The sequence below is a fragment of the Rhinoraja longicauda genome, chromosome 9 (genome assembly GCF_053455715.1).
Source record: "Rhinoraja longicauda isolate Sanriku21f chromosome 9, sRhiLon1.1, whole genome shotgun sequence".
NCBI classification, from domain to species: domain Eukaryota; kingdom Metazoa; phylum Chordata; class Chondrichthyes; order Rajiformes; family Arhynchobatidae; genus Rhinoraja; species Rhinoraja longicauda.
Genome location: NC_135961.1, coordinates 372,212 through 396,655, shown reverse-complemented (window position 1 = coordinate 396,655; position 24,444 = coordinate 372,212). Strand labels below are relative to the sequence as shown.

The 24,444-nt window shown below is 46.3% G+C and overlaps 1 protein-coding gene across 6 annotated transcripts in view; it reads right to left on the bottom strand.

The window, feature by feature from the left end:
* birc6 (baculoviral IAP repeat containing 6) overlaps nt 1–24,444 on the bottom strand; it is a 356,853-nt gene that overhangs the window by 250,940 nt on the left and 81,469 nt on the right. For all 6 annotated transcript variants that reach the window (XM_078404650.1, XM_078404651.1, XM_078404652.1 and 3 more), the window contains exons 11-13: nt 14,011–14,160; nt 12,444–12,669; nt 8,776–8,936 (exon numbers count right to left, since the gene is read on the bottom strand). In XM_078404650.1, the coding sequence (XP_078260776.1) occupies nt 8,776–8,936; nt 12,444–12,669; nt 14,011–14,160 (537 nt within the window). The remainder of the gene's footprint in view (nt 1–8,775; nt 8,937–12,443; nt 12,670–14,010; nt 14,161–24,444) is intronic.

Genomic DNA, 24,444 nt, shown 5'->3' with positions numbered 1-24,444 from the left:
ACCAATCCTTTTACCGCTCTCCAAGTGCACCGTTATTACCTCTTTAATAATTGACTCCAGCATCTTCCCCCACCGATGTCAGGCTAACTGATCTATAATTCCCCATTTTCTCTCTCGCTCCTTTCTTGAAAATTGGCATACCATTAGCTACCCTCCAATCCACAGGAACTGATCCTGAATCTATTGAACATTGGAACATGATCACCAATGCATCCACGATTTCTTGAGCCAACTCCTTGAGTACCCTGGGATGCAGACCATCAGGCCCTGCAGATTTATCAGCCTTCAGTCCCACCAGTCTACCCTATCCTATTTCTTGCCTAATGCAAATTTATTTCAGTTTCTCTGTCTCCCTTGATCCTATGCCCACTAGTACATCTGGGAGATTGTTTATGCCCTGTTCAACTCTTCCTTGTTACCCATAATAATTTCACCCGTTTCTGCCTTCAAGGGACCCACATTTGTCTTTACTAATCTTTTTCTCTTAACATTCCTAAAGAAGCTTTTACTGTCCTTCTTTATATTCTTGGCCAGCTTCGCTTCGTACCTCATCCTTTCAGCCCGTATTGCCCTTTTTGCTATCTTCTGTTGTTCTTTGAAAGTTGCCCACTCCTCTGGCTTCCCACTACTCTTTGCTATCTTATACATCTTTTCTTTTAGCTTTATTCCATCTCTAACTTCCTTTGTCAGCCACGGTTGCCTCTTACTCCCCTGAGAATCTTTCTTCCTCTTTGGAATGAAATGATCCTGCATCTTCTGGATTATGCCCAGAAATTCCTGACATTGCTGTTCCACCGTCATTCCTGCTAGGATCCCTTTCCATTTGACCTTGGCCAGCTCCTCTCTCATGCCTTCATAGTCCCATTTGTTCAACTGCAACACTGACGTTCCTGGTTTAACTTTCTCCCTCTCAAATTGCAGATTAAAACTAATCATATTATGGTCACTACCTCCAAGTGGTTCCTTTACCTTGAGTTCCCGCTTGAGTACAAATAAACTATGAGCTACAACTCTTGTGTATTGGCATGAATACACAACATGGTGTCAGACGTTCTGGACCCACTACTTCAGTTTTTTTTGTTTTTTTTGCTTAGTTTGTTTTGATTTACTGTCTCACTATGGCTGGAGCGTTTCGCAAGCCTGACCCACTCGTATTTGATGGCGACCTCGCTGAACGCTGGCGCATCTTCGAGGAGGATTTCAGGATCTATATTCAGGCAGCACATCATGCTGCACCTCCAGCTACTCGTGCTGCTATTCTTCTCAATCTGGCGGGCAGTGAGGCCATTCGCCGTGCTCACCGGTTCCACTACGCGCCGGCCCAGATAACTCCCGCGGACGTTCAGGTCCCGGCGGAATCTATGGAGGACCCAGACTGCCTCCTGACAAAGTTCCGACAGCTTTGCGAGCTGCGCTCAAATCTCGTTATGGAGCGCCACAGATTTTTTACTCGCAACCAGAAGCAAGGTGAGCCTGTTGAAGCTTACATTAGCTCCCTGAGATATATTGCCAGCCGGTGCGCGTTCAGGACAGACTGGTCTGTGGCATCCTTGATGACAAGGTGCGTGATGAACTACTACGTGATGCTGACCTCACCCTAGAGGTGGCTGAGTATCGTTGTCGAGTTGCTGAGCTAACTGCCTCACACACTAAATCCTTGGGGCCGGGACCCCACTCTGCGTTTGATGTGAATGTTGCCGGCACAACACCCACTTTCTGAAGTGCCCGGCAGATCCTGTGCCGGTCACATCAACAACTGTAGTAACTGTGGGGGCTCACACGCTGGGATTCGGGAGCAGTGCCCTGCATTTGGGAAAGTCTGTAATTACTGCAAACGTAGAAACCATTTTGTCCGCTGCTGTCGTTCGCGTGGGAACAGAGTCGGGACAAAACAGTCGGTACATCTGCTACAGCCAGAGCCGTCTCACGCAGCACCTGCATCACTCCCTGTGTTTTTACCGAGCATGACCCAGCTGCTATCGACGGACTGAATATCAATATACATTCCTTATCAGACCCATCTGCAAAACATCTCGATCCCATGGTCACCCTCCTCATTAACGGAGTGCCTGTTACTGCAAAGCTCGACACAGGGGCTCCCTGCAACGTTATCACCTTATCAGAGCTCCACAGGATTCGTAATGCCAAGCACATCAAGCCAACCATGGCCTCACTGCTTCCCTTTGGAGGGGGCTCAATCAAGCCCGTTGGAACTGTTGTGCTGCAGTGCCAGCTAACGTCCCGGGTTCACAAACTGTCTTTCTTGGTTGTCCGGGAAAACACTCCTTCCCTGCTAGGCATTGCTGCCTGCATCGACTTAGGCTTGGTTGCCTTCGACTCGGTGGTCCATCAACTGGCTTCCGCACATGCCCCCGCCCAGCGATTCCTCTCGCAATACGGTGTGCTCTTTAACGACAAGCTCGGCAAGCTTCCGGTCACGTACAAGATCACGATCGACCCAGAGGTCTTACCGGTCATCCGTCCCGCCCACCGGATTCCCCATGCTATGCGGGGCCGCGTGCTGAGTGAACTCAACATGATGGTGGATCTGGGAGTGATTGCCCCTGTCACAGACCCGTCAGACTGGGTCTTCACCATGGTGGTTGCCTCTAAAAAAAACACGGAGGAGATACGGATTTGCATTAATCCCAGGGATTTAAACACCGCCATTAAACGGCCACACTATCCCATGCACAAGGTGGAAAATGTCGCAGCGCAACTGGGCAAGGCGACAGTTTTCTCCGTCCTCGACGCAAAAAGCTCCTTCTGGCAGATTCTGCTAGATCACAACTCCTCCAACCTGACCACTTTTTGTACACCGTTTGGACGTTTCAAATTTTTACCTATGCCCTTCGGCATAAACTCAGCTAGCGAGGTGTTTCAGCGCACCGTGGAACAGCTATTTGCCGGATACCCCTGCTCGATTGTGGTTGACCACATCCTCGTCGCCGGTCAGAATGTCGAGGACCACGACGCGAATCTGAAGAAAGTCCTCGACCGCGCCAAAGAGATCAATCTCAAACTCAACCCGCTTAAGTGCAAATTCCGGGTGAGCGAAGTCAACTACGTGGGCCACATATTCACGAGCACCGGTCTCAAACCCGATCCATCTAAAACGATCGCGATCAACGAACTGCCAGCGCCCTCCGATGTGACCGGTCTGCAGCGCTTTCTCGGGATGGTCAACTACCTGGGAAAATTCATCCCGAAGTTTAGTGAAATATCTGCCCCTTTATGCCTACTAACTCACAAAGACACTGTTTGGGGCTGGCATGAACAGCAACAGAGAGCGTTCGACACTCTGAAACAACAGATGTCTTGTGCCCACACTCTCGCGTACTACGATGTCAAGCTGCCCGTCACGCTGTCCTGCGATGCCTCGCTGTATGGACTGGGTGCCATCTGCCTTCAACACAGCGGTGACGGCCACAGACCGGTTGCCTACGCCTCTCGTACTATGACAGACACCGAACAACGATATGAGCAAATTGAAAAAGAGCTGCTAGCAGTCGTCTTCGCTTGCAGAAAATTCAATGATTTCATCTTCGGCAAGAAGGTCACGATCGAAACAGACCACCAGCCACTCATTAGCATTGTAAGCAAGCCAATACACGCCGCCCCTGCGCGGCTCCAGCGGATGATGCTGCAGCTTCAGAAGTACGACATCTTTCTAGTCTACAAGCGGGGCAAGGACATGCACCTGGCGGACACCCTTTCTCGAGCTTCGCGGGCAACCTGCGGCTCTCCTTCGACAGGGGACGGGTTTGCCGTCATGATGGTCTCCTACGTCCCCTCGTCCTGCCTCGAGGACCTGGCAGCCCAGACTGCCGCCGACGACACCCTCCTAGCACTATCCTCTGTCTTAAGACACGGGTGGCCGGTCAAGCAGAACAGACTGCCGGCTGCCTTACGGCCTTTCTTCTCCGTCCGCGACGAGCTCGTCCTGCAGGGTGGTATTGTCGTAAAGGGCCACAAACCTGTGATTCCTGCCTCCTTACATGGCAAATACTTCGACAACGTCCATGGGGGACACCCAGGCACAGAAGCAACTATCTCGAGAGCTAAGAGCATGTTCTTCTGGCCTGGAATGTCTGACTATATTCATCAAAAAGTAGAGTCCTGTGCGGTGTGCAACAGCCTGGCTCCGCACCAGCAGAAACAGCCACTCCTTGCACACCCGGTTCCTGACCTCCCGTGGTCCATCGTGGCAACTGACATTTTTGAGTGGAACGGGAAGCGGTACTTAGTCATAGTCGACTCGTACTCCGGGTGGTTCGAGATCGATCTGCTCCCAAACCTCACCTCCGCGGCAGTGATCCAGAAGCTTGCACGCCATTTCTCCGTCCATGGGCTCCTCATCGCCTACTCTCCGACAACGGCAGCCAATTCTCCAGCCTCCAATTCAAAGAATTTGCCACATCACGAGTAGCCCCGAGTACCCTCAGTCTAACGGGCTAGCGGAGCGTGCTGTCCGGAGTGCCAAGCAGGTAATGGAACGTTCCCGCAGAGCGGGATCCGACGTTTTCCTCGACTTACTATACCTGCGGAACATCTCCCGCGATCCGATCCTTAGTTCACCCGCACAGCGCCTAATGTCCAGGCAGACAAGAACCACTTTACCCATTGCTAAACATACACTGGAGCCACAAGTTCGCTTTCCATCTGATGTTCAGTCCCAGCTGCAACGGAAATGTGACATCAAAAAACGCTGGTACAACAAGACGAGTAGGCCTCTGCCACCACTTGCTAACGGTCAGGTGGTCCGCCTACGAACCAAGAAGGGTCACGACCGCCTGGGGGTGATATCTCGGCCAGCGCCCCAGCCTCGATCGTATTTAGTCGAAGCCGACGGCGGAATTTACAGACGCAACCGACAGCACATCCTGCCAGTGTGCGAACCGGCACCACCTCTGTTCCTGCCCAACCACTCAAATTTAACCCACCCGCTTTCTATGTTTCTATATCCAGGCTACTGTTTGGGGGTCTGTAGATAACTCCCATTAGTGTCTTCTTACCGTTACAATTCCTCAACTCTATCCACAGTGACTACATCGTCAGTCCCAATGTCACCCCTCGAAAGGGACTGAATTCCATCCCTCACCAACTGAGCTACCCCACCTCCTCTGCCCACCTGCCTGCCATTTCTATAGGATGTATAACCCTGAATATTCAGTTCAGTCCCGATCCTCCTGCAGCCACGTCTCTGTAATCCCCACAATGTCATATCTACCAATCTCCAACTGAGCCTCAAGCTCATCCACTTTACTTCTTATACTTCGCACATTCATATATAGTACTTTTAAACCTTTGCTCATCTCAGCTTCCACATCGCTTCCTATTACACTTGGCCATTCTCTCCTATTGCTGTGTGAGCTTTCTGTCCCGTTAATTCTGGGGCGTTTCTTAATTATTCCTATACTCTCTTTCCCTTTAACTCCATCATTGTCTATCCCCTTTGAAACACCTCCCCACAAAGACCACTTTGTGCGTTTATCCGATCTATTCCTCTCATGATTTTGTACACCTCTACAAGATCACCCTCATCCTCGTGTGGTCCAAGGAATAGAGTCCTAGCCTGCTCAACCTTTCCCTATAGCTCAGGCCCTTGAGTTCTAGTTTAGAGTTGCAGCGCGGAAACAGGCCCTTCGGCCCACTGAGTCTTCGCTGACTAGCGACTCCCGCACAGTAGCTCTATCCTACACACTTGGGACAATTTACAATCTTTACCAAAGCCAATTAACCTACAAACTGGTACGTCTTTAGGGTGTGGGGGGGAAACCGGAGCTCCCGGGGAAAACCCATGGGTAGAACAGACAGCATCCGTAGTCAGGATCTAATCCGGACCACTGGCGCTATAAAGCAACAACTCTACCGCTGCGCCACTGTGCTGCTCTCCGGCACCCACTGTGAGCCCCTCCTCAGCTGCCCGCTGCTGCCAGGTCCTCTCTCAGCTCTGCAGCGCTCGCCGGGAGCTTCCAACGACCCACCTCGCTCTCACAGTGCAGATTCCGCCGACGGCCGCAACGAGCGAGCCGGGCCTACTGCAGGGCTTGGCCCCCCTCCCCAGGAACACTCCCTGCCAAGCAGCCAAATCATTGATATAGATGGCAAACAGTAATGTGCCCAGCACTGAACCAACCCTGAGGCACACCACTAATCACAGACCTTAAGTCTGAGAAGCAACCTTCCACCATCACCCTCTGCTTCCTTCCTTGAAACCAATTTTCTGTGCATTCAGCACTCTCTCCTTAGATCCCTGGCACTCTAACCTTCCAGAGCAGCCTACCATGAGGAACTTTGTCAAATGCTTTGCTGAAATACATATACAGCTCTGCCCTCATCAACATTTTTGGTCACATGAGCAAAAAAATCAATAATATTTGTGAGACATGACCACCCACATACAAAATCATGCTGACTATCCCTAATCAGCCCTTGTCCATCTAAATTCATGTATATCCTATCCCTCAGAATACTCTCTAGTAACTTTCCAACTACAGATGTTAGGCTTAAATGTTAGGAAAAAAACTGCAGATGCTGGTTTAAATCGAAAGTTGACACAAAATGCTGGAGTAACTCAGTGGGTCAGGCAGCATCTCTGGAGAGAAGGAATGGGTGACGTTTCGGGTCGAGACCCTTCTTCAGTCTGAAACGTCACCCATTCCTTCTCTCCAGAGATGCTGCCTGACCCGCTGAGTTACTCCAGCATTTTGTGTCTACCTTAGGCTTAAATGTTAGGTGTTGCACTTTGGCAGGTCAAATGCAAGGGCATTTAATGGCATAACCTACATTCATAGCTTCCTGAACGTCACAACACAAGTAGATAGTGGTAAAGACATAGGGTGTGCTTGCTTTCATAGGTTGGGGCAATGAGCATAAGCATCAGGAAGTTATTATGCAGCTTAATAGGACTTTAGTTCAGGCACATCTGGAGTGTTGCACACAGTTTGGGTTGCACCATTGCAGAAGGGATGTGGAGGCTGTGGAACAGTGCGAAGGGGAATTACCAGAATGATGCCGAGATTAGGGGTTATTAGCTACAGGGAGAGGTTGGATAGACTTGGATTGTTTTCTCTGGTGCGACAGAGATTGTGGGGAGACCTGATAGAAGTGGCGGCACGGTAGCGCAGCGGTAGAGTTGCTGCTTTACAGCGAATGCAGCGCCGGAGACTCAGGTTCGATCCTGACTACGGGTGCTGCACTGTAAGGAGTTTGTACGTTCTCCCCGTGACCTGCGTGGGTTTTCTCCGAGATCTTCGGTTTCCTCCCACATTCCAAAGACGTACAGGTATGTAGGTTAATTGGCTGGGTAAATGTTTAAAAAAATTGTCCCTAGTGGGTGTAGGATAGTGTTAATGTACGGGGATCGCTGGGCGGCACGGACTTGGTGGGCCGAAAAGGCCTGTTTCCGGCTGTATATATATGATATGATATGATATGATATATAAAATTATGAGATGCGTAGATAGGGTAGACAGTCAGATCCCTTTTCCAGAATTGAAAAATCAAATACTAGAGGGCATAGCTTAAAAGATGTGCGGAGATGTTTGGGAAACACAGACGGTGGTGAGTGTCTGGAACGCGCTACCAGGGATGGTGGAGGAAGATACAATAGTAACACTTAAAAGAATTTTAGATAGGCATGTGGATATGCAGGGAATGGAGAGATATGGATAATGTGCTGGCAGATAAGAGTTGGCACAGTGTGCAGCTGGTGGAACTGCTACCTCACAGCACCAGAGACCAGGGTTCAATCCCAACCTTACAGGTGCGTCTGTGTGGAATTTTCACATTTTCTGTGACCATATAGGTTTACTGCAAATACTCCGGTTTCTTCCTGCAGCCCAAAGACACGTGGGTTTGTAGGTTAATTGGCCTTTGAAAATGACTCGAAGTGTGTAGGGAGTCAATGAGAAAGTAGAATAACAGAACTAGTGTGAACAGGTGATCAATGATCGGCAGAGATTCGGTAGGCCAGGGGTCTGTTTCCTTGCTATAACTCTAAACTAAACTGTTTAGAAGGGCGGCACGGTGGCACAGTGGTCGAGTTGCTGCCTTACAGTGCTAGAAACCCGGGTTCCATCCTGACTACAGGTGCTATCTGGAGTTTGTACGTTCTCCCCGTGACCTGCGTGGGTTTTACCTGGGTGCTCCGGTTTCCTCCCAAACCCCAAAGACGTACAGGTTTGTCGGTTAATTGGCTTTGGTAAAGATTGTAAATTGTCCCAAGTGTGTCGGATATTGCTCGTGTGCGTGAATCGCTAGTCAGCACAGACTCATTGGGCTGAAGGGCCTGTTTCCGCGCTGTATTTCTAAACTAAAACTAAGTTGGTCGAGCATCATGTTCGGTAGAAACATAGAAAAATAGGTGCAGGAGGAAGCCATTTGGCCCTTCGAGCCAGTAACGCCATTCAATATGATCATGGTTGATCATCTAAAATCAGTACCCCATTCCTGCTTTTTCCCCATATCACTTGGTTCCTTTAGCCCTACTAAGAACTAACAGCTTTGGAACTCAGTGGAAGTTGATCTCAGACAACTGAGCTTGGTAGCTTACTTAAAGAAGCTGCCATCAGTAATGGGCCAAAAGACGTGTTCTTCTGCTATACTGTCCTATATTAAAAAGCTACTTAAATGATGCAAACTATCTTCTTTCTACTCTTCCTTCTACATAGTTTATGTAAAGTTTGTTATGAAAGACGTTAGGTTCAAGATTAGTTCAAATGTATTTGTAATCTAATGCAAATATAAACATCAAATAATGAAAATACTTACCAGTGACTTTACCCAATCCAGGTGCTTTGTTTTTCAGTAAAGTAACTTGAATCTGTGGAATGTTTGTGATATTTGAACTCAAGACAAACTTGAAGTCTACGTGTCCAACCATACAAGCTTTGGGCAAAACTAATTCAAAAACATGTTCTTCCCAACTGGTACTATATATAAAAAAAACAAAAATATATCAATAACACAAACCACACAATGGTGTTGCAATGAAATATACATTTCCCGAAGGGACGAAGAACATGTAATGCATCTATTGAAGTAAATTCTGTAGCCCATAATGCCTGTATTAATCATCAAGCTCCCATTTATACTAAGCTTGTTTTATTCTCCCCAAATTCTTATCAACCTTCCAAATTACCCCACTCACTGCTTAATACAGGCAATTTACAGGGGCCAATTAACCTATCAGCCCATACATCTTTAGGATAGAGAAAATTAGTTCACCCAGAAGAACGAAGAACTACGTAGACAGCACTTAACCCAAGTCACCGGAGTTGTGAGGAAAGATATCATAATTATTTTCCACAGTTAAACAAGGCTGCATCACTGTGCATCCCTTGTTACGGACTTTAGTTATGAATTCAGCCGAATCTCCTCTAGGCTTCTGCCACGGAGAAAGAATATTTCCAAGAAAATCTCGCAGTAGCTTTGAATCACTCAAATCTTGAATTAAACTGCTACACTGATAAAGAAAGTGAAAGAAAATTCCCCTAAGATCTTATGGTTAACTATACCTAAACGATAATGATTGCTGAACCAGACAGGACCCACAGCAAGATTGTTACATCGAAGATACAAGAAGAGAGAAGGTGGGTGACGGTGAGGAAGGGGAGGAAGCTTGGAGTACAGGAGACCTCGGGGGATGTACCTCTTGAAAACAGGTTCACCCTCTTGGAAGCTGTCGGGACAGAAGACACTGCCAGTCTGAGCAGCGGACAGGTCTGCGAAGCAAAACGTGGCGCTGAGGCAAAGCCGAAGAGACTGACATCAGGCAGAGCCGTGGTAGTAGGGGACTCCATCATGAGAGGAACAGGCAACAGGCGGGATTCAAGGATGGTGTCTTGCCTCCCTGGTGTCAGGATCCAGGATGTCCTGGACCGAATGCAGAGCAACCTCAAGGGAGAAGATGAGCAGCTGGAAGTGGTAGTGCATGTCGGCACAAACGACGTCGGGAAGAAGAGGAAAGAGATTCTGCAGCGTGACTTAAGGCTGAAAAGGTCTCGGGTCTGGTGAGGGCAGGAACAGGGAGATACAGGACCTGAATGTGTGGCTGAGGAGCAGGTGCAGGGGACAGGGATTTAGATTCTTACACCACTGGGATCTGTTTTGGGGCTTCTGAAGATAGGTCTCGACCCGAAACGCAAGTCTGAAGAAGGATCTCGACCCGAAATGTCACCCATTCCTTCTCTCCAGAGATGCAGCCTGTCCCGCTGAGTTACTCCAGCACTTTGCGTCTATCTTCAGTGTAAACCAGCATCTAGTTCCTTCCTACACATTGACTTGCCCAAACCGGTCCACAGACTTGATTTTTAAGGATCCCGATCCTGCTCCCACCAGACGTTGACTTTCCCAAAACGTTGACTTGCCCAGAAAATAGGTGCAGGAGGCTATTCAGCCCTTCGAGCCAGCACCGCCAATAATTGTGATCATGGTTGATCATCCACAATCAGTAACCCGTGCCTGCCTTCTCCCCATATCCCTTGATTCCACTAGCCCCTAGAGCTCTATCTAACTCTCTCTTAAATCCATCCAGTGATTTGGCCTCCGCTGCCCTCTGTGGCAGTGAATTCTCTGCCAAGGACAATGGCAAGATTGCTGGAGTATGAGAGGAAGGTTGCCAAGGTATACAGCGGGATGTAGAGTAGCTACTGAAATGAGTGGGGATACAGCAGATGGAGTTTAATCTAAGCAAGTGTGAGGTGTTGCAGATTGGGAGGCCGAACATAAGGGGAAGGTATACGGTTGATAGAAGAACCCTTGACAGCACTGTGCATAACTTCCTGAAAGTGGCAACACAAGCAGGGAAAGTAGTAGAGGTGGTGTATGGTGTGCTCGTCTTCAATGGTCGGCGCATTCAGTATAAGAGTCAGAAAGTCGTGATAAGAGATTCATGAGAACTTAGTTAGGCCACCTTTGGAGACTGCGAACAGCATTAATCGCCCTATTACAGGATGTTTACCAAAATGTAAACTGGATTAGTGGGTATTAGCTGCAAGGATTGGATAAAATTGGATTGTTTTCTCTGGAACGGCAGATTGAAGGGAGATCTGATAGAGATATATAAAATGAGGCATAGGGAGCAAGAACCTTCCTTCCCCCCCCCCCCCCCTCGGGTGGAAACGTTATAGACTAGAGCGCATAGCTTGAAGGGGAGTGGGTCAACGTTTAAAGATGTACATAAAGGGTGGTGGGTGCCTGGAACATGCCACCTGGTGGTGGAGGCAGATATGATAGTGTCGCTTAAGTGGCTTGTACATAGGCATGTGGATATGCAAGGAATGGGGTAGCATGGATCATGTGCAGTCAAATTAAATTAGCATGCAAGACCCTTAACTGAATTGATGTACAGATGCATCTTGGGGTCCAAGTCCATAACTCCCTGAAAGTGGCAACACAAGTAGATAGAGCGGTAAAGAAAGCACATGGCATGCTTGCCTTCACTGGTCAGGGCAATGAGTACAAGAGTCAGGAAGTCATGCTGCAGCTTTATAATGGTTTGGTTAGGCCACATTTGGATCATTGTGTGCAGTTTTGGCGGCGACATTTCAAGAGGCTTTAGAAGGTGTGCAGGGGAGGTTTATGAGAATGCTGCATGGATTATATGGTATGAGATGTAAGGAGGGGTTGGACAAAGTTGAACTGTTTTCTCTAGAATGCCAGCGATTGAGGGGAGACCTGATAGAAGTACACAAAAATTATGAGAGGCATTGAAAGGATAGACTGTCAGAACCTTTTCCAATAGTTACAATGTCAAAGACAAGATGACATATCTTTATGGTCAGAAGGGCAGGTTTTTTAATATAGGGAATGATAGGTACCTGGAACACACAGCCGAGGGTGGTAGTAGAGGCAGTTGGGCATTTAAGTGGCTTTCAAATAGGCACATGGGTAAGCAGGGAATGTCGGGATATGAATTATGTGCAGGGAGAGGAGATTACACAAGATTTATCGCAAGATTACGTTCGGCACGGACACTGGCAAAGGGCCTGGTTTTGCGCTGTTCTCTGCTCTAAATGTTGTGAGACAATTAACAATTCAGAATTAAAGGACGTTCTTTTAGGAAGGAGATGAGGAGAAATTTTTTAGTCAGAGGGTGGTGAATCTGTGGAATTCTTTGCAACAGAAGGCCAAGTCAGTGGATATGTTTGAGGCAGAGATAGATAGATTCTTGATTAGTACACGTGTCAGAGATTATGGGGAGAAGGTGGGAGAATGGAGTTAGGAGGGAGAGATAGGTCAGCCATGATTGAATGGTGGAGTAGACTTTTTGGGCTGAATGGCATAATTCTACTCCTATTCCTTAAGACCTTAATGGTATTGAATCAACTTATCACAAGCTTTCAAAAATACTGTGTATTTAGCAGTACAAACGTGTTCTATCTGTAAAGCTGAATTTTGATGCCAACTTTCCATTCAGACTGGACTGAATGACTTACCTGTCTGACTGCAGCTTCCATGTGCGTGTGTGCTGGGCAGCATCTCCATGGTGTTGTTGATGCAAATGTTGTGGATGTCGCCTCTGCTGTTGCTCCTGCTGAACTTCCACCCAACACGGAGGGACTGTCGCTGAAAATCGTGGGGTCAATGTCTCAAATCTGGTCAATTCTACCAATGACGTTAAGACATCTGCAGAGAAAGGTCGATCCACCAACAAATCGACCCCTGTAAAACAAAATCGTAAAAGATCAACGGGTTAGATCAAAAAAAATTCTCCTACAGATTCTCCTGCAAAATAAATGGTTAATTAACCTTGCCATTCGCATGTTTATGGGATCCACAAACAAGGCAGGTTAGGAGTGCCACAAACATGTTCATTGAAGCACAGGGTAAAAGATTAGCTGAATGCATAGAAAATGGCCAACGTGGAAAGAAGCAGTTGGTGATGGTGGAAGGTTGCTTCTGCAACATGACCACCCCCCCAACTCTGTACTCAATACTCTGACTAATGAAGGTCAAAGTGCCGAAAGCCTTTATGACCACCCCATCTACCTGTGACGCCACCTTCAAGGAACGATGTGCCCGCACTCCTAGATCCCTGTGCTCTACAACACTTCCTTGAGCCCGACCATTCACTGTGTGGCTCCTGCCCAAGTCAGACTTTCCAAAATGCAACACCTTGGCAGCACGTTGGCGTATTGGTAGAGCTACTGCCTTACAGCGCAAGAAAGGGATTTCTCAGAGATCTTTGGTTTCCTCCCACACTCCGAAGACGTACAATTTGTAGGTTAATTGGCTTGGTGATAATGTAAAATTGTCCCGAGTGTGTATAGAGTAGTGTTAACGGCCTGTCCCAGTTACGCGATTTTTAAGGCGACTGCCGGCGACTGTCAAAGTAGTAGCAGATCGCCAAAATTTTCTTTGACCCTACGACAATCACCACGACAATACCGAGTCAGGTCGATACAAGTTACTTTTTTTGTGAAACTAGCACCTGACTAAGAGATTACACCGTTTTCAGAAACATCGCGAAATTCCCACACTTACCTGACCATCAAACTGTTGCCTCCAATCTACCTGTCAAATGTCCTGACGGTAAATAAATTGGTTTAACAAAACTATCTTCTGGTATCTTCAATTGCTTTTTCTTAATTTAATGTTACGTGCTTCTGCGACAACCTAGCAAACCTGGGGACAGCATGCTTCAGCGCCGGCAATAAGCTACGATATCCGGCAACAAGCCAGCTGTTGCTGAGAAATTTCTATCTGGAATTTTTTTCCGCGTCGCGCCGAGATCCGCTACGATTCATTGAAGACTCCTCAAGATCATGCCCGCGACACCCCGGCGAACGTTCAGCGACAGCCTAGTTGCCGGCAGTCGCCTTAAAATCGCCTAAGTGGGACAGGCCCTTTAATGTGCGGGGATCGCAGGTCGGTGCGGACTCTGTAGGTCGAAGGGCCCGTTTCCACGCTGTATCACTGAACTAAACCTCATAATTATCTGTATTAAATTCCAAAATGTATGTTTATATTTTGAGTGCAATTTCTTAGATGTTAAACTCGTACCTGCAATGCCAGGACTGGAAGGGTTGGACGTGTGCCTACTTCCTTCAGACAACTGGTCTAACCCTTTAGGAAGGTTGCCATCCACAAATATATCCGTTTCATCCATATCATCAGATGTCCCTCCAATCTGAAGGAAGTGAAGTTCCCCACCTTTAAGAAATGGAAGTCATCAGAGCACATTCCACACACAATTTCCCAAGCTGAGTGCAAATGAAATGATCCATGCACATTTCTACAGATGCATGCACAGTCTATCTCGAGTCAAGCTAAAATGAAAGCGTACTAAATACTGTACTGCAAGAATTGCCAATGATCTAATGAAATAGTACTACTGCCCAAACTATTTGCAATCCCAATTACTTACAAGAATTTGAGTCTCATCCACGAATCAAATGTAGAATTCAATTTTTTAAATAATAATATCTGCATTGTTTCAGTTATTCAAAATTGCATTATTTTCGAAGCAGTACAAACTCTACCTTTCACTTAATGTCATTTGGTCTGAAGAACATACTGTAGGAAAAGGATAAAGTGAACTGGTCCAGTGGAAAATTCCTAACTTCTATGTGCTTTGTCCCCCAGCATATATTTTCCTCTTCACAACGTACACCTCATTGCAGCCGCTCAAATCTAATGTTAAATGATGGTTATAAAAAAGGACAGAAAGTGCCGGAGTAACTCAGCAGCTCAGGCAGCATCTCTGAAGAACATGGATAGGTGATGTTTCAGGTCTGGACCCTTCTTCAGATATCAGTCTGAAGAAGGGTCCCCACCCGAAACGTCCCCTACATTTTATTGACAATTGAGGGATATGATTCAAAACTATCAAAATCACTTATGAATTTTCATACAGCGGCTATATCTATATAGCCCTTCTCTTCGAGAGATGCAAGCAGTTAATGTGGAAGTAAAGTTGAGGCAATATAGAAATATAGGAGAGGGAACCATACCAGGTCACTATAATGCATGACTCTAGAATTATAGGATGGATTAACTAAATCCATTAAATAATATGTCGGAAGATGCTGGTTTAAACCGAAGATAGGTACAAAAAGCTGGAGTAACTCAGCAGGTCAGACAGCATCTCTGGAGAAAAGGAATAAGTGATGTTTCAGGTTGAGACCCTTCTTCAGACCCTGGAGAATAGGAATAGGTGACATTTCGGGTCAACGCCCTTCTTCCAAGTCTGAAGAAGGGTCTCGACCCAAAAAGTCTCCTATCCCTTTTCTCCAGAGATGCTCAGTGTGATCCGCTGAGTTGCTCCAGCTTTTTGTGGCTATCTCCTATTAAGTAATGTGCTCGATGACACGGATCAAATCAATGTAAAAGCAGTATTGAATAAAATGACTAAAGGATAAGCCACTGGTATTGGTTTACATCCCAATAAACCAAGAATTTTCGAGCATTATGAAAGAAAACCAGATCTGCACACACAGGCACATGATTAACTTACCAATGCTTTAGTTGGCTAGTTATTGGAAAGTAGGTGCAGGTCCTCTGCAGCTTAGGAACATCCGACTTATGTACAGGCTGTACATATGAGTGTTTGGGAGATTGCTGGTATGGATTTGCCAGCCCTTGCAGAGCTACTGACATCTTCTCCCACATGGAAACGCAGTTCGCAGCCACGTTTCCAACCAGTAAACTGGTGAACAGGGTACAGTTCACCAGAACAAACCCCTGCTGTAATCTCTAATGTCTCTTGGGCAACCCCCAAGATCTTTAAGATGGACAAGGGTTGATTAAGGATAGTCAGCATGGTTTTGTACATGGGAGGTTGCGTTTCACAAATCTCATTGGGACCATAAAGGTTGATGAGGGCAGAGCTTTAAACGTTGTATAATGGATTTCAGCAAGGAATTCCACGGACAACACATTCCACAGACAATGAAGATGGGTGCCAAATTTGCAGCAGGATCTTGATCAGTTGGGCAGATGGGCTGAGGAATGGTCAGAAACATAGAAAATAGGTGAAGGAGGCCATTCGGCCCTTCGATCATTGTGATCAAGGCTGATCATCCACAATCTGTAACCTGTGCCCAACTTCTCCCCATATCCCTTGATTCCACTAGCCCCCAGAGCTCCATCTAACTCTCTCTTAAATTCATCCAATGATTTGGCCTCACTGCCTTCTGTGGCAGAGAATTCCACAAATTCACAACTTCAAAAGTTCCTTCTCACCTCAGTTTTAAATCGCCTCCTCTTTATCCTAATTTCTGGACTCCCCCAACTTTGGGAACATGATCCAGTGAATAAAAGCCTAATCTTTTCAATCTTTCCTCATATGACAGACCCGCCATCCCAGGAATCAATCTCGTGAACCTACGCTGCAATGCCTCAATTACAAGGATGTCCTTCCTCAAATTAGGAGACCTAAACTGTACACAATACTCCAGATGTGGTCTCACCAAGGCCCTATACAACTGCAGAAGGACCTCTTTACTCCTATATTCAAATCCTCTCGTTATGAAGGCCAACATGCCATTAGCTTTCTTCACTGCCTGCTGTACCTGCATGTTCACTTTCAGTAACTGGCGTACAATGACAAGCAGGTCTCATTGCACTTCCCTTTTACCTAATCTGACACCACTGAGATAATAATCTGCCTCCTTGTTTTTGCCGCCAAAGTGGATAACCTCACATTTATCTACATTATACTGTATCTGCCATGCATCTGCCCACTGACTCAATCTGTCCAAGTCACCCAGCAACCTCCGAACAGCTTCTTCGCAGTTCACACTGCCACCCAGCTTTGTGTCATCTGCAAATTTGCTCGAGTTACTTTTATTCCCATCATCCAAATCATTAATTTTTTTTGTAAATAGTTGCGGCCCCAGCACCGAGCCTTGCGGCATTCCACTCGCCACTGCCTGCCATTCTGAAAAGGCCCCGTTTATTTCGACCTTCATCGGCCTGCTCGGCTCGGCCTGGGACTTTCCATCGCCCGGTGGGGGCTTCAAAAGTCGGGAGCCTCGATCGCCTCGTGGCACCACGGGAGAAGAATGAGGAGGAGATAAGACTTTTCTTTGCCTTCCATCACAGTGAGGGTGTGCCTGGAGCAATCACTGTGATGGCTGTTTGTGTTAAAATTGTAATTGTGTGTCTTGTGTTCTTTTTTGTCTATTGCCGGACCCTGACGTGAGAGGACGCTGGCGCTATTTGTTCGCCGCTTCTCCATCAGGACAGTTCGTCTGTTTGTTTTTATGTCTTGACTGTTTTTGTAAAGCGTCTTTGAGCATTTGGAAAAGCGCTATATAAAATAAATGTTTATTATTATTATTATTATTATAACTCTTTGCTTCCTGTCTGACAACCAATTCTCTATCCGTCAATACCCTACCCCTAATACCATGTGCTCTAATTTTGCCCACTAATCTCCCGTGTGGGACCTATCAAAGGCTTTCTGAAACTCCAGATACACTACATCCACTGGCTCCCCTTCATCCATTTTATTTGTCACATCCTCAAAAAATTCCAGAAGATTAGTCAACAGACCTCCCAACATTTGTTTTTACAAATTCAGAATTTTGATGTCCAAAATTCAGAATTTTACATAAAAATTCATAATATGGTGCGTAATGCAACTTTTCAGCAAAAAAAAGTATGCACGCCAAATGCGCTACATTCACGTGTGAAAAACGACTATTATTTCCAACAGTCTGTAGTTCTTGGACTACATGTACAATGTCAGGCCTATCATGAGTATATTCTACTATTATAACATATATAACATATAACAACTACAGCATGGAAACAGGCCTGTCCGGCCCTACCAGTCCACGCCGACCATTCTCCCTGACCTAGTCTCATCTACCTGCACTCAGACCATAACCCTCCAATCCCCTCCTATCCATATACCTATCCAATTTACTCTTAAATAATAAAATCGAGCCAGCCTCCACCACTTCCTCCGGAAGCCCATTCCATACAGCCACAACCCTCTGAGTAAAGAAGTTCCCCCTCATGTTACCCCTAAACCTTTGTCCCTCAATTCTGAAGCTATGTCCCCTTGTTGGAATCTTCCCCACTCTCAAAGGGAAAAGCCTACCCACGTCAACTCTGTCCGTCCCTCTCAAAATTTTAAAAACCTCTATCAAGTCCCCCCTCAACCTTCTACGCTCCAAAGAATAAAGACCCAACCTGTTCAACCTCTCTCTGTAGCCTAAGTGCTGAAACCCAGGCAACATTCTAGTAAATCTCCTCTGTACCCTCTCCATTTTGTCGACATCCTTCCTATAATTTGGCGACCAGAACTGCACACCATACTCCAGATTCGGCCTCACCAATGCCCTGTACAATTTCAACATTACATCCCAACTTCTATACTCGATGCTCTGATTTATAAAGGCAAGCATACCAAACGCCTTCTTCACCACCCTATCCACATGAGATTCCACCTTCAGGGAACAATGCACAGTTATTCCCAGATCCCTCTGTTCCACTGCATTCCTCAATTCCCTACCATTTACCCTGTACGTCCTATTTTGATTTGTCCTACCAAAATGCAGCACCTCACACTTATCAGCATTAAACTCCATCTGCCATCTTTCAGCCCACCCTTCCAAAAGGCCCAAGTCTCTCTGTAGACTTTGAAAATCTACCTCACTATCAACTACTCCACCTATCTTAGTATCATCTGCATATTTACTAATCCAATTTGCCACACCATCATCCAGATCATTAATGTAAATGACAAACAACAGTGGACCCAACACAGATCCTTGGGGCACTCCACTAGACACTGGCCTCCAACCTGACATACAATTGTCAACCGTTACCCTCTGGTATCTCCCATTCAGCCATTGTTGAATCCATCTTGCAACCTCACTATTAATACCCAACGATTTAACCTTCTTAATCAACCTTCCATGTGGAACCTTGTCAAATGCCTTACTGAAGTCCATATAGACAACATCCACAGCCTTGCCCTTATCAATTTCCCTGGTAACCTCTTCAAAAAATTCAAGAAGATTAGTCAAACATGACCTTCCAGGCACAAATCCATGTTGACTGTTTCTAATCAGGCCTTGATTATCCAAATAATTATATATATTGTCCCTAAGTATCTTTTCCATTAATTTTCCCACCACAGACGTCAAACTAATAGGTCTATAATTGCTAGGTTTACTTTTAGAACCTTTTTTAAACAAAGGCACAACATGCGCAATGCGCCAATCTTCCGGCACCATCCCTGTTTCTAATGACGTTTGAAATATTTCCGTCATAGCCCCTGCTATTTCTGCACTAACTTCCCTCAATGTCCTAGGGAATATCCTATCAGGACCTGGAGACTTATCCACTTTTATATTCTTCAAAAGTGTCCGTACCTCCTCTTCTTTAATCCTCCTAATTTCCATCACTACTCTACTTGTTTCGCTTACCTCACATAATTCAATATCCTTCTCCTCGGTAAATACCGAAGAAAAGAAATTGTTTAATATCTCCCCCATTTCTTCCGGCTCAGCACATAGCTGTCCACTCTGACTCTCTAATGGACCAATTTTATCCCTCACTATCCTTTTGCTATTGACATATCTGTAGAACCCCTTGGGGTTTACTTTTACATTACTTGCCAAAGCAGCCTCATATCTTTTTTTCGCTTTTCTAATTTCCTTTTTAAGATTCCTTTTACATTCTTTATATTCCTCAAGAACCTCATTTACTCCCTGCCGCTTATATTTATTGTATATCTCCCTCTTTTTCCGAACCAAGTGTCCAATTTCCCTGGAAAACCACGGCTCTTTCAAATTATTATTCTTTCCTTTCCACCGAACAGGGACATAAAGACTCTGTACTCTCAAAATTTCACCTTTAAATATCCTCCATTTCTCTATTATATCCTTTTCATAAAACAACAATTTCCATTTCACTCCTTTTAAATCCTTTCTCATCTCCTCAAAATTAGCCTTTCTCCAATCCAAAATCTCAACCTTTGGTCCAGATTTGACCTCCTCCATAATGATATTGAAACTAATGGCATTATGATCACTAGACCCAAAGTGCTCCTCAACACATACCTCCGTCACCTGACCCATCTCATTTCCTAACAGGAGGTCCAACACTGCCCCTTCTCTGGTAGGCACCTCTACGTATTGCTGCAAAAAACTATCCTGCACACATTTTACAAACTCCAAACCATCCAGCCCTTTAACAGAATGTGATTCCCAGTCTATATACGGAAAATTGAAATCACCCACAATCACCACTCTGTGCTTACTACTAATATCTGCTATCTCCTTACATATTTGCTCTTCCAATTCTCGTTCCCTATTTGGCGGTCTATAATACACCCCTATAAGTGTTGCTAAACCTTTCTCATTTCTGAGTTCCACCCAAACAGCCTCCTTAATCGAGCCTTCTAGTCTGTCCTGCCAAAGCACTGCTGTGATATCCTCCCTGACAAGCAATGCAACACCCCCACCTCTTGCCCCTCCGATTCTATCACATCTGAAACAATGAAATCCTGGAATATTTAATTGCCAATCGCAACCCTCCTGCAACCATGTTTCACTGATCGCCACAACATCATACTTCCAGATGTCAATCCAGGCTCTAAGCTCATCCACCTTTCTTACAATGCTCCTAGCATTAAAATATACACATTTAAGGGACCCATCATTTCTTATTCTCAGTTTATTTCTTTTCCCTTCTTTCTCTCCTACATATTGGGTCTGAGTGTTTCCCTTTTCTGCCTCCTGCCTCACACACTGCCTATTAGCTATCTGTGTTTGAGTCCCTCCCCCCAACCGTACTAGTTTAAAGTCTCCGCAGTTATTTTAGCAAATCTCCCCGCCAGGATATTGGTTCCCCTCGGGTTCAGATGCAACCCGTCCTTTTTGTACAGGTCATACTTCCCCCAGAAGAGGTCCCAATGATCCAGAAACTTGAAACCCTGCTCCCTGCACCAGTTCCTCAGCCACGTATTTATCCTCCACCTCACTCCATTCCTATTCTCACTATCGCGTGGCACAGGCAGTAAGCCTGAGATTATTACTTTGGAAGTCCTTTTTTTTAACTCTCTTCCTAGCCCCCTGAATTCTCCTTTCAGGACCTCTTCCCTTATCCTACCTATATTGTTGGTACCTATATGTACCACGACCTCTGGCTCCTCTCCCTCCCCTTTCAGGATATCCTGGACACGCTCAGACACATCCCGGACACCGGCACCAGGGAGGCAAACCACCATCCGGGTCTCCCGACTGCGTCCACAGAAACGCCTATCTGACCCCCTCACTATAGAGTCCCCTATTACTACTGCTCTCCTCTTCCTTTCCCTACCCTTCTGAGCAACAGGGCCGGACTCCTTGACAGAGGCCCGGGCACCGTCGTTGCCCCAGGTAGGCTGTCCCCCCCAACAGTACTTAAACAGGAGTACTTATTTCCATGGGGTACAGCCACCGAGGTACTCCCTAGTCCCTGCCTCTGTTCCTTGCCCCCCCTAACAGTGACCCACTTATCTACCTCCCGTGGTCTAGGAGTGACCACCTCCCTGTAACTCCTATCTATAACCTCCTCACTCTCCCTGATCAGACGGAGGTCATCAATCTGCCGCTCCAGGTTCCTAATACGGTCCCTTAGGAGCCCCATCTCGTCACACCTGGCGCAGATGTGGATGTCTGGAAGACTATCAGACTCCCAGATTCCCCACATCTGACACCCAGAACAAAAAACTGCCCTGGCAGTCATACTCTCCAAACAAAGCCCCGCGCTCGGTTACTAAACCTACCGCCCGGCCGCTACTCCAACCGCTCCAACCGCCCACCCAAAAGAACTGAGTGATCTCCTGGGAGAGGCGAAAAACCGGATAAAAAACCCAGGGCAATTTGGGAAAAAATCCGGGAAATTCCTCTCCGACCCCAAGCTAGGCGATCGAAACTAGTCCGGGAGATCACACAGGTCTTACTCCTTACTATCCCCACACAATCCCCACACAATCCCCACACACTACTTCCCAAGCAATACAGCTTGGTGCTGCTTGCTACTGCTGCTACTGCTGCTGCTTGCTAACAATAGAAAGGTTATTGTTTTTTCTATTTTGCTTTTTTCTTACACATCACAATTCTCTTGGTATTGAATAAAAGAACAATGGTCATAAAATTATGACTGTTATGTAGAGTTTCATTTAAAAAACTGTACATACCTAATTTAATTGAAGACATACTTGCTCCAGTGGTCTTCAACAGCAAATCACAACGGTCCATGTCCCCCCCAACCCTACTCCCCCACCCCCCCCCTTCCCCCCTAATTCCCCCCCCACACCTACTCCCCCCCACCCCCCCCCCCACTCCCCCTACACTCCCCCACCCCTCCCCACCCCCAGCCTTCCTCCCCTCCCCCCCACCCCTCCCCTCCCCCCCACCCCTCCCCACACCCCCTACACCCCCCACCCCTCCTCCCCTCCCCCCCACCCCTCGGCGAGGCGAGTACAGCGGCGAGGTGAGGCGAGGCTAGTGGCGAGGCCGGGCCAGCGGCGGGGCGAGGCATGTGTTTTGTGGAAAAACGTGAGGCGAAATCGGAATGGCGGAAATGAAATAAGAAAGCGTAAACTTTCCGGCAAATTCGGAAGGGTTGGGAGGTCTGAGTCAAGCTTCTTTCTTGAAAAGTGGGATAACATTAGCTACCCTCCAATCCACAGGAACTGATCCTGAATCCATAGAATATCTTACACACCCATGACCCTGCAGCAAAATACGAATCCAACTCAATTAATAAATTTGCAGCCGACACCACCGCAGTGGGCCAAATAATAACGAGACAGAGTACAGAAAGGAGATTGAGGACCTCTTAACCTGGTGCCAAGACAACCACCCTTCTCTCAAAGGTAGCAGGGCAAAGGAGAGTGTGGTTGACTTCAGGAAGCAAAGCAACACATTGATGGCCCCAAAGTAGAGATGGTTGAAAGCTTCAAGTTTTTTGGAATAAATTTCACCAGCAATTTGTCCTGGACAGCCACATCAAAGCTATGGCTAAAAAGCACAGCAATGTTTCTACTTCCTTACAAACTTTAGGAACTTCAGCATGTCCCCAACAACACTCACCAAGTTCTACCAATGTGCCGTAGAAAGCATTTCATCGCGATGCATCACAGCATGGTTTGGGAACAGCTCCATCCAAAACGACGAGAAATTGCAGAGATTTGTGGATGTTGCCCAGACCATCAGGCAAACCAACCTCCCATCCATTGACTCCATCTATACTCCTCGCCGCCTCAGAAAGGACACCAGCATGGTCAAGGACCATTCTCACCCTAGTCACTCCCTCTTCTCCCGCTCCCGGCTCCCACCAAGCAAGATGTACAATATAAGTCTGAAAACGCACACCTCCAGATTCAGGGATTCAGACCCAGCTGTTATCGGGCAACTGAACTGAACTGTTCTGTCACCATCCATCTGTCCATCTACCTCATCAGAGACCTTTGAATTCTCTCTTTAATCGGACTTCAATATTTTATCTTGCACTAAATGCTGTGCCTTTTATCCTTTATCTGTACACTGTGCACAGCTTGAATGTAATCTTTTATAGTCTTTTCCTTGACTGGCTAGCACGCAACAAAAAGCTTTTCACTGTAACTCAGTACACGTGACAATAATAAATTAAATTAAACTAAAGCTTATCCATAAATAGGTGGATGAAGTAACTGGACAGATTGGATGGACTCAAAGTGCAAAGAACATAGGTGAGGATTTCAAGATGGAAGGAGGGTGAAACTAGCCAGCTGCTTTGTAAAGGGAAGACATGAAATTTGTGCTGACAGAATAAAAAATTGAAAAGGACTTTGAAACAATTAGGAAACCTTTAGGAAGCAAAACATTGAAGAAGCCACGTTAAAAGTTGAGCAGTTTAGTTTATTGTCACGTTTACCGAGGTACAGTGAAAAGCTTTTGATGAGTGCTAACCAGCCAGCGGAAAGACAATACGTGATTAGAATCGAGCAATTTACAGTGTTTTGATACATGATAAGGGATCATAATTAAAGTAAGAAATGTTGCTGTAGGAAAAGAAATTTAAGAGTGTGGAGCGATTGTAATGTGTGATTGTAGATCTGCTTCTGTGGCTAGTATGCAAATAGTCGCCGGGGTTGGGCACCATCTTGGAAGTAGCAAGGTTAAAGATATCATCAGAATGGACAGGAAATAGCAGGGGAATGGGAAGGGAACATGAGGCACTAATTGAAGCATTAATTGAGGCACTAATTGAAGCATTAATTGAGGCACTAATTGAAGCATTAATTGAGGCACTAATTGAAGCATTAATTGAGGCACTAATTGAAGCATGAGGCATTAATTGGAAGCATTAATCACTTTGGGAAACGTCACACAATCCAGTGCCATTTAGTTCAAGATATATCATGGGCCTCCTTCATTGTCATAGTGAGACCCAGCGCAAATTGGAGGAACAGCATCTCATTTTTCGCTTGAGCAGTTTACACCCCAA